We start from the raw sequence: 11,340 nt of genomic DNA on the forward strand, positions 1-11,340 counted from the left end.
TAGAGGTGAGCAAAGAAAGGAGAAAAAAGGTAATTATATGTAAAAACTTGAACATGGGGGTTAGATTTTGAATGACACTTTAGATCGACAACACCTAAGGCAGTCAGAGTTATAATGAAATTGGAAAAGATTCGGCGAAACGTGTCTGCCAAACCACAGAGGCAATTAAGGTAATTACAAAGCCTACCAGCCTACAACTGCAAAGGTCCCTGAGAAATTAAAATCATCGGGTCTACCCACTCAGGAATGTACTTTTCCATCACTCTTCAGAGCGCTATAAAAACATTTCTTAGTCAACTTTTCATTAAAACATAAAAATGTAGCTCATTCGGAGGGAGAAATACGTCCACCGCTCATCAGAAGCGCTCACTGTCTCAGTTACACAAGAAGAGCCAGTGGAAGTCTCCTAGCTCCACAGGGTGGCACGGTGACTTCTCTTCTGCTGCTCCTGAGAGCCGTTGAGGGAGAAGAGAAGGGCCCCACTCCCAGGTCACCACCATCAGGGGTTCCCAAGGTCATCTCAACGCGGTATTCATGGGGCAGAGTCCCAACGAGTCCCTTCCAGGGGCTGTTTTCATCCTTCACGACCTCGCCTCAACATCATCTCCTTATTCACAATACAGGAATGTCTTGGCATGGTCTAGAGAAATGCCTACCACCTTCTTTGCTCCGTTGTGGGCTGGTATGGGATGGACCTGAGCAGGGCAGGCAAAGCCACGGGAAGTCAGCCAGATTTTCCTCATCCCCAAAAGGAAACCAATCGTCTGTGATTGCACTTCTCTAATAGGTCGGATGGATTCATCTGTTTCTAGTGCCTTGATTACTGAAGAGTATAGAAGATAAATAAACAAAACAACCCAACTCGGGTAAGGTCAACTTATTCGCCACAGTATTTTTTTTGCCAACAAACTGATTAATTTGTTCTTTAAGAAATGACTAAAATCCAACAAATTTGAGAAACATCCAAATGAAATGAGCCTAATAGATTATGCCATACTGAAGTATTCTGAACCAGTGATCAAAGGTACCACAGATTATTGTGTTTACCTAAAACTCTTCATGCTTTCTGAAACTTCATTATTATTGGAAGACGCTTTGCCAGCAACCTCAAATGTTAAGAATTGGCTTACCCAGAAAAAAATCTGCCATAGGCATGAGGCTTGCTAATGGATGGGGTCAGTAACATGATGCTGGGGATAGATGACTATTGTAGCCCACCCACCACAGCCAGCTGGCCACCAGGACAGAGCTCCACAGAGGCGAACTGACAAATGCTTTTAGAGAAAAGAAGATGAGGAGGAGAAACTCAACAACCTCTTATGGCATTTCAGCTAACACTAAAATAGAAATAGTAGCATTAATGGTCAGTGCATTGGAGACAAGAGAATCAAAGAGGATTAACTGGAATTTGGGCAAGACACAGAAAAATGACGACCAAGGAGAAGAAGAAAGGAAAAAGAAGGAAGATCTATATTGAAAGAAGAAGGAGTTCATTTACTATATTTACATTTCTTCACCTTCTCTTAAATGCCAGCTTAATTGGTTAATACACCACATTATGTCATACACAATAAAAATCTGAATATAATTATGGTTTTTGTACTCACTCTGAGACTGCCTCCATGCTGAAAATCCAAATTAAATTTGGCCAGATATGCAATATACAAGTTTCCATTTATAATTTCCTTTTTTTAATCGTGACAATATAAATGTGAACATTTTACTTGCTTCTACTTATTTGTGTCATATTACAGATCTTTGCTCTTTGATTTTTCAGCCTATAAAACCGTAAGAATGTCTGTTATTTTCACTTTTAGAATAGTTTCTTCTTAGCCCATACGAAATTTTAGGATCTCATTTTCTGAAATCTTTTCTCCTTATGCGCTTCAGTTAAATATTCAATATATTAAGTGTAATTCAAATTCTAAAGATGTACAATTATTAACGGTGGAATCTTGTCCCATCAATTGGGGAAACATGAAAGTGACAATTCTACTCTTCTACAAATGAACTCAGAAAATATTTCTTAAATTTTCTTCTCTAATTTCAAAATCCTACTGGAAATCCATCATTCTAAGTGTGTGAGTGGAACAGTGTATCTTTTAACTCAAAAACACATAAATATTACCCTTGACCTCCATCCCACTGCCAATCTTAATAACAGTCCCCGTCCTAAAATCCTAGATTGTCCTGAAGGTTTATTTTGATATAGGATTGCTTAGAAATCTGTTCTGTTCTGGGCCATTGCAACCTATGTTACATCAATGCCCGTTTACTGCACAATCTTGCTAGGGCCTGATGTTGCTTATAGTTTTATTTATCGTCTTGATTTCAAATCAAAATTAAAGCGAGACCTCCAGATGTTTGGGTTTTTCGTCGCCATGTAAATGGGTTTCTAGGCTGGAAAATTTTGATTGTGCTTAGTTTCCCTCTCCTTAACTACCTCCGTGGTCCGTGTTCTGCTGATGAATGAAATGCAGCCTTCCCAGGGCATCAAAAGTGCTCAGAGCATTTGCAACGGGAGAAGAAGAAAACCATAATCACTCCCTATAATATTCAACATTGAGTGAAACAGCATCAGAACAGGGTGATGGATACATGACATATGATAACTGCCCCGGAAGTGGAGGAGCATCTTTGGTTTTGCTGTTTCAGCAACATTAATATTAGATCCCCTCGTGGACTTCCTAATAACGAAACATTTTAAAATTTATATGTGAGCAAGTCATGTTTTTCCATCTCCTTCCTTCCCTTTCAAAGCAAATAAATACATGTAGGGTGGAAAACAGCCATTTCAACTCTCTCATTACACAGTCCCCCAGATCAGTAGGTCCTGAGCACCCACCATGTGCCGAACCCCAGGAAAAAGGCACTGAAGGTCACCCAGTCTAAGAGGCGAAAGGCACTGTGGGATTATAAAGTCCCCAAAGGTGACTTGGAAAATAGTTCAGGGAACTCCCCCAAAGGAAGACAATTTCAGGTTGAATTTTGGACGCATCTACACCAGCTGAGTGTCCAGCGGTTACTCATCTCTTGAACGTGGCTACAACAGAACCTTTCTGGTTAGTTTGTTGTGAGGGCTAAGTGAAAAATCACATACAAGTGCCCTTAAGAGAGTGCCTGGGACACAGAAACATTCAGTAAGAGCTCACGACGAAGTCCTGGATATGAACTCGGGGGAGCATCACCCATCGGCAACGAGAAACAGTATGAGAAGGGAGGTAACCTAACTTCTATGTTCTGAGTATGGGCAATATGCCACTTAGTCAGCTCCAAATGGAATCGACTGGTCCCATCTCAAATGCTTCTCGGGAGCAGGCATGGGTAATAGCGTTCCTCAGTGCTCCTAAAGGAAGCACCCCGGTATGGGTTTACTGGCTGGTCTATGAAAACCCATAGAATGGCACCTAGGACAAAGGATAGGAATTGTGATCATGTCTGTTCACTGTTTGAAGAATATAATTATATGTAATCGAAACAATTTATACCAGAAATTATGCCCTAGTCTCAGCCATTGGCAATAAAAAGGGAAAAAGTGAACGCTTCACATGAGAAACAGATATGGTCTGGCCTTAGAATGTACCCACTTCTTCAGGGAATAAATAGATGTGGATTCAGATTAGGGTAGATTAGACACACTTAACAACATCTGTTGATTAGAAATAACACTGCGGTCTGATCAACGACTGGGAGATTATCCAAAGCCATCAGAGAGTACTGAGAAAAAACACAAAGGGCCTTATGGTGCCATGTCTAAAGAATGACCTCAATGGAAAAAAAAGAAAAGAAACTTTTCCAGCAAAGCAGATTCTCTTAGTCTTGAACACAGCGTAGCAGAGGTGATCAAGTCCAGTGATAAACTTCTAAACCCCAAAGAGGCCGTGAGGTCTTCCTCTTTCTAGAAATGGATGGAAGAGAAGGAGGCAGAGAATCAGAATTGCGTTGTTTTCATTTGCCGGTCTAGTCTTACACGCCTTACTAAGCTCATACACACAGCAAGGTGTGCTCCAGGAATCTGTGATGGGCAAAAACCCACGCACATCCGAATCACGCAGCAACATGAGTTGATAATTATGGCCTTCAAAACTATCTCATAGGGGCCAATGGCATGGGGTGCCATCAAAAACAATGTTAATTGGAGAAGTAATGTGTACTGGGTATATTTAAAAGCCTTATCTTTCATTCTCACAACATGCTAAAAAGATACTACTATTTTATCCCCACTTTACAGATAAAGACACTGAAGATTAGGAGAGTGAAGTAATTTGCCTAGGGTCACACATCCAGAACACACCTAGCTGTCCACCCCACCTCTCCCCAACGGCTCCCATGGACTCAAGCTGCCTTTCCAACTTATTCAAGATCAGATGTAAATCTTGTAGAGAGAAAGCCATTCCTTTGGAAACAAAAGAGATCCTCAAATACTAAAGAGTGATCTGAAAAGAGGTTAGCACCACAGAAACATCTAGCACAGCTAACATTCCCTCATGACCCATCAACCCGACGTCTCGGTTTCCTAGACTCGGGTGTGGGATGGCAAGGAGGACGCCAAAACATTTTATGCCTTTCAACTTTTCTCCCAGATGCAAAAGCAACCCAGCATTTTATTTGCAAATGTGGTTTGAAGGCACAAAGTTTTCTGGGGACGTGCAGTCAAAGGGGCTCGACTCACATCGTATGCACAGTCCCCTTCGGCACAGGAAGTCCACACGGGGCTGGCCCCCCAAACCCCATGAAATCCTTGGGGCAGTCTCAGGAAGGCGAAAGACGGGGAGGTTAAAGCAAATGGATAAGTAAGAGGAGTGGTGGGGAGAGAGGGAAGAAGCTCTACCGAAATTGTTCCAGGAACTAAGCACCTTGCTTCTGCTTTTCCACAGCCCGAGGCTCCCCAGGGACAGCAGGCAGGTAACAGTCTACTTTTTGCACTTTCCAAAAATCTGTGCAACTGTAGTTAACCTGCTGCTAAGCCCTGGAAGAAAACACTAGGGTCTCATTTCCAGAATCGGTCTCTGTTTCTCTAGGGCCTTTAAAGCACTAAGAGGGGGATTTCTTTTTATATGTGTGTGTGTGTGTGTGTGCCTGTGCACATATGTATGCGAAGATGTACAGACACATAAACACACACAGTAAATATGATTTGACGTCCCCTCTGGGGAGGTAAAAGCTCTATAGGGAAAGCCTGGCATGTGAAAACCCTATTCCAGCTTCCAGCGAGCAGTTTCTAATCTACAAGTCACTGGTGAGACACAAGGCAGGGACCCGAGGACGGCTCCAGAAGAATTTTAGGTATGAACAATGAACTCACTAACTCCTTCCCCAGTCATACTGCTTTTTAAAAAGAAAATAAGGCTCACAGGACTGCTTCAAATTTGCTGAAAAGCAGAACCGGACCACAGCTCGTTTCAATCGTCGGTATTTTCGATACAATAAACGCCTTCAGGACGAGTCCCCCGCCACTTAAAAGCGTCTGCCCACCAGAGGTGTTCCCTCTACCTTCGTGTTTTCTCAAACACTTGTTCAAAAACACATTTAAGTGGAATGTTTTCGTTTCTGCAGATTGCATTAATTATGGGTTTGCAAACCCCGCGAGCCCACGCGGTCTGCCCGAGCTGGGGGCTGCAGGCGCGCCCGGCCTGGGCCAGCCGCGGTGGCTTGGCTCAGCCCCGTGGGCACGGCTCCGCGCTTGGCACCGCGCGCGGGGCGGCCAAGGCCATCGGGTAGAAGTCGCGGCTAAGAAAGAAAAACACGTGGCGGTCACCGCAGTGATCCACGCGCGGCCAGGAGCGCCGGCCTGCGCGCAGCACCCCGCCCTGGGGGAGGAAACGGAGGGGCAAAGGTACCGCAGGACGTGGACCCCGCCTCGCCCCTCCGATTTCTGCCTTCCCAGACTAGTGACAAATCATCTTTATTTTTAATGTCATCTGCTCCTTCTAAATTCTCTTAGGGAGAATCTCCGGGAGAGTCAGGCGAACCTTGTGGGGTCCAGGAGCCGGGCCCATCACTTGCAGCCCCTTCACCCAGCTAGCGGTCACCGGTCCGCGAGGCGCACACGCCGAGAGCCAAGACGCCAGCGGACAAACGCGCTCCAGGCGGTGGGTCAGCGGCGAGCTGGCGACCGAGTCTTGGGTGGATCCGCCCTGGGACAGTCCGCGGGGCGGCGCCGGCTTTCCCAGACCTTGTTTCCGCGCGGGGCCCTGCCCACCTGTGAGTGGGGGAGCGCAGGACACACTGAGCGCACCCGTAACTCCCACTCCCCCCCCGACCCGCGGCAGTAGGACGCTGGGAATCCCCTGCAGCCAGTGGCCGTCCAGCCTCCGCGCTCAGGCCACAGACCGGCCAGGGCCCCACCTGCCCAGGCCCCGCAGGTGGGCAGCTGAGAGGAGGCGCCACCCTCCGAGGGTCACCTGCTCCCCGCGCCTGGGCGCCTCGGCCGGAGGGGAGCGCGGGGACACGAGCCGGGCCGGCTGCAGGAGGCGGCAGGCGAGCTCGCCAGGTCCCCGCGCGCGGGACTCACCGTGAGCGCCGAGAACTTCTGCGCGCGCGCGGGCGGGAGCAGCCCCGCGAGCAGCGGCAGCCAGCAGAGCTGAGGGAGCAGCATGGTGACGCGCACGGGGACGACGGGGGCTCTCGGCCCCGGAGGGCGCGGGCGACGCTCTGAGCAGCGGCCGCGCCCTGCGCGCTGGCAAGGCGGCGGGGGAGCCGGGTGGGCGAGCGCGGCAGAGCGCGCGGGCGGAGCGGCGTCTCGCGGTCCTCTCCCCACCGCTCCAGGCGGCCCGGACTCGAACAGCTGCCCTACTGGCACCGAGCGGTCCTCGCGTCCTTTGCCGCTTCCCCGGCTCCTGTCAAATAACTGCAGAACTTCCCGGATCCTCCTCCTTCCCTCCTCCCTCCCTCCCCTCTCCTCCCCCAGCCCCACCTCCCGCGCCCGCCGCCGCGCCCTGCTCGGCACGGTTGCCCGCTCTCGGGCCCAGAGGCCGCCCCGGGTGCGGGTCTGCGGGAGCGAGAGGTGGAGAGGGGGCCACGAGGGCTGTGCCTTGCCTGTGGGCGCAGTGTGCATGCCTCCTTCCCTGCGCGCGCGCGCGCACGCGTGCACACACAGACACGCGCGCGCGACCTGGGAGAGCTCCCTGGCGCAACCACAAGATGCGCTGCGCCCTCCTCCAGTCCCAGGGCGCCGAGTCAATCCACGCACCATCAGCCCCGCGAGTCTGGTTCACCCACGAGGGTCAACGCGAAGCCCAGTTCAGCCCCCAGCTCCCCCTCCACCACCACCGCCTCCCCTGCCCTGCCTTGGTTCTCCTAGACTCTAATGCCACCTGGTCCAGCCCAGAAGGCCGCCTTTAACTTGCTGATTGATTAGCTGGCTCTCCGGCAAGGGCGGCTCTCAACACAACACCGTCCAGAAACTTCGCAGAGGGCCGCGAGCCTTTGGCATCTTTCTGAAGGTCAACCCGCTCCGGGGAGTGTTTTGGACCCAGAGATCCGGGTTCTGACTTCCATTTAGCCATGATCCGCGGCAAACGTGGCGGATGAGGCTGCTTTCCAGGGGTTCGGTGAAAGCCTTTCAGGTGTTTATGCCGCGAGCCCAGGGGCTGCAGAAGCTGCAGACGCCTCCGTGGACACTGGTTGGAAACCAAGAGAATTCCGCACACCCAGACGCTGGATAGTGTTCATTGCAGACAACATCGCTGAAATAGTTTACCCTTGGCTTACAACTTTACAGGGGAAAAAAAAAAAAACAATTCTGGCTCACACAGAGAGCTAAAGGAGGGAAGATTTTCAAGAACAATGCCTCAGTTGACTTGTCAGGGGCACTGGGAAAAAGACCTAAAGGTAGAAAACCCAAATTTGATTTTTAATGCCATGTTTAATCTGAAACTTTGGTTATGAGTTGGGCGGGGGGGCCCCTGTATCACCAAATTCCCGGGACTGACTGCTGAGTCAGAGGCTATGCTGTTCTAACCAGTGGGTCCCACACAGCGGAGGGAGAAGTCTTCCCATATTCTCAGCAAAAGGATGGACTTAGGGCTGTGGAAGGAAGTGTGTCTTCCGGAAAGACGGCCACTCTAAGAATGCTCCTTCAAATTCCGGAGCCCAGGGAATCTATTAAGTACTTAAACACATTCCTCCTGGCTTGAGGGCTCAGAAGGAAATTATAATAAAACTCTTTGGGGACTGTTCTTGGGTCCCAAGACACAAGTGAGCAGAGCAGCTGCAAATGATTAAGTAAATAAGGAATGCTATTAGGAAATGCTCATAAAAATTAAGGTAAAAATAAAAAAGTAAACACTGCATACTGCTTATTCTACCATCATCCAAAGAAGAAAATTTACATTCAAAGCTGACATAAATCCTTTAAAAAGAATTCGCTACTAAAAATTTTGGTTCTACTTCCTACTTTATTGAAAGGATTGTAAGCCCATAGCTGATAAATTCATTTGATCTTGTGCACTTTGCTGTAGAACTTAAAAGATCGAACGTGTTCATTGCTCACCCTCATCAGCTTCAAGGATGGCCAAAAAGGAGTAGACTTAATGATTCCCATTTTACAGATGAGGAAAAAAGCAAAGTCAAATGTCTTTACCGGATCTGATCAACAGCAAAACGAGGACCAGACTCCAGATGCCAAAACCTGCAATACTGGCAGTTCCACTTTGCTCCTTTGGAGGTTGTATAGAGAAGCCATATTGTGAGGGAAACTTCTTGGCCCTCATAGGCTTGTATTCAAGAATCTCAACGTATCATACGCATGTCAACTCCAGAAAGATAAATGCAATGTATTTGTCTCAGACTCTGACAAAGTGAGATGAGGCAGGATGGGATCCTTCAAAAGCACTTTCATCACTAGAAGAGGCCACAGGTCCCGAACATCAAACTTTAATTTCTTAGAGATACTAGAAGTGGGGTTTGGAGACATAATCAGTTTCTGGTTTTATAGAGAAAAACAGTGCATTTATGAAAAACACTAGGATATAGTTACATCTGTCTGTCATTCGTAAGTCTCCAAAAAAAATTATTACTGCTGTGAATAACAGATAAGTGCTCTGTTAGGAAGGTCATATAAGTAAATTCATTTAGTTCAAAATTAAGACAGGAAATAACTGGCTCAATATTTTCCAAACAGTTCCTGTAGGACAAGACAGGCTCATAGAAGAAGTTCCCTTCTCTTAGAAATGTGGATTTTTTTTTTTTTTAATTAGCGAGTGATAAAGTCCCATTCTAAAATACGGATTGTGGGCCCAGAATTTAAATTTCTGTCACTGGTGAAAGTTACAATAACGAGGAGCCGGAGAAACTAATAACCCATTACGCTAGCCATTTCTAAACCCACTTTGCCTGTTAGGCCGTTAGCAAAATGCTTTATCAGGCGTTCTGGCTCACATTTTCATTTATTTCACTATGCTAAAACTGCAAAAGGATTTTATTATTGTTGTAGACCCGATATAATTTAATTATTAGTTCTGGCTAATTCATGTTTGGCCAGAAAACATTTTGTCAGCCTACTTTGACACCTTAGCATGCAAAGCATGAGACCTTGAACCAAATGTCTCATTGCTGATTCAGTAGTGTCTTCCATCCTCAGAGTCATTGTCCTGAGTGTCGGCTCGATCCCAGTGACCAAGAGCTGACAACTGTGTATACCCTGGACATTACCCCGCTTCACCAGTCACCTGGCAATCACTTATTTTATGAATATTTTCTCCTAGTTTCTGCTTGACCCTGGCAAGAAGAATCTTCATAGTCCCCTTAGTCCCCTTAGGTCAGTTCTGGATAATTGTCCTCTCCTGTCTGGTAGTCACACTTCTCTCAACTCATGGAATTACTCCAGACTTCACTCTGGATGAGAGAATTGTCAGTTTCCTGTAGTTTCTGGAGTCTCCATCTTCTCCTTTTCCTATTCATTGGGTCATCTGTATCTTCCTTGTAATTTGTTCCCTTCGGTCCAAGCGTAAAGGATACATGACCCTCACGTCAGTCCTGGGCTTTTAGCCCGAGCCCCCAGCTCTGGAAACCCACGTGCCAAAGAAGAGTCACAGAGAGATGGAGTGACCGTGGTCTGACAAAATTAGACGCTGCGGGTGAGCTGGCCCTTCACTGTGACCACAAGACGAGGTCAACAAGGATGTCACGTTAAAGAGCAGACCAGGTGGAAATATGTATTTATCCCTTAGCCTAACACAGTAGCTCTCTTCCATCTTTTTAGACATTTAAGTAACAGATCATTTGAATTTGTCTTTGTTCTCACTGAAACTGTGTAGACAAGTTTCTTCTTCCTTCTCAAGATGCTTTATGACAACACTTTTAGGTGCTTTCTGGAAGTTTTTAATAAACTGGAATGTGCTGGGTGTTTCATACACGTTATCTAATGAACTCTCGTAGAAACGCTGCAAAGTAGTTGTTTTACAGATGATGATAATAAGGCCCAAGGAGATTACAGAACCTGCCCAGATCTACACAACCAGTAAGTGGTGGGAGCAGAATCTTAACTCAGGTTTCATCCCAGGGTCCACATCTTTCCTCCACAACAGTCTGCATCTGTGAGGGCACGAGCACAGACACATTATCACTGATTCACACTGTTTCATCTTGTTTAAGATCTACCAGCAAACAAGTAAAAGAAGTATTTTGGAGTTGTTTTTGATTTATTCGTGACACTTCAATCATGCTACAGTGTTTTCCAAATTAAGGTTTAGTTTCCAAAGAAAGTTCCATTTCACACAGCCAAATACAAAATTGCTACTTTTGCAGCAAGAACCTTTCCTCTAACATTGACGGGAGACACCTGCGCTATCCTGAAAGGATGTATTTCTGGTGCCAGAGATACTCAATCTAACCAATCTTATATCAGGTCAACACATGCCACTATGGTCCGGAGACCAGCACAGGTTTACTGAAATCCATTTGTTTCTGTAATACTCCGAAGCTGTTGTTGCCTTTCTATTCACGAAACTATGTTGATTAGTATATGAAACTTACAGACTGTATCAGTTACAGAGCTAAATATAATAATAATTTTAAAAGCCCATCACTACCAAGACTAATGATGGGAGGTGTGTGCTTGGAGAAACTCAGAGCTAAATAAATGTATAGCAGCCAAACTATTCCTATCTCGGATGACCTAAACTACCTTTGGATTCTCCCTCCTCATTAACCACAGTCTAGAAGTCCCTTCCTCCTTTCTTCATACAAGATCTGCCTTTGGGGGAGGGGAAAAAAATGTTTAGAATGGTAACAGAAATACTGCTTGCCAGGAATTCTCTGAAGCTCGTGGACCACACAGATGCTAGTTATCCAGACAGAAAGCAGGGTAAGGAGATACCCCAGTAAAGAAAACTTTCA

General features: G+C 46.7%; 1 protein-coding gene across 4 annotated transcripts in view; it reads right to left on the reverse strand.

Moving 5' to 3' along the window:
- The window catches only part of SMOC2 (SPARC related modular calcium binding 2), a 170,274-nt gene extending 163,096 nt beyond the window's left edge, over positions 1–7,178 (reverse strand). The window contains exon 1 of one of the 4 annotated variants that reach the window (XM_014843198.3): positions 6,515–7,178. In XM_014843198.3, coding sequence (XP_014698684.3) covers positions 6,515–7,057 — 543 coding nt within the window. In that variant the 5' untranslated portion in view covers positions 7,058–7,178. The remainder of the gene's footprint in view (positions 1–6,514) is intronic. The other 3 variants (XM_044761224.2, XM_014843199.3, XM_070515110.1) reach the window with 3 other exon arrangements.
- Between the last annotated feature and the right edge of the window lie 4,162 nt (positions 7,179–11,340).

This window comes from Equus asinus, chromosome 1 (assembly GCF_041296235.1).
Source record: "Equus asinus isolate D_3611 breed Donkey chromosome 1, EquAss-T2T_v2, whole genome shotgun sequence".
NCBI lineage: Eukaryota > Metazoa > Chordata > Mammalia > Perissodactyla > Equidae > Equus > Equus asinus.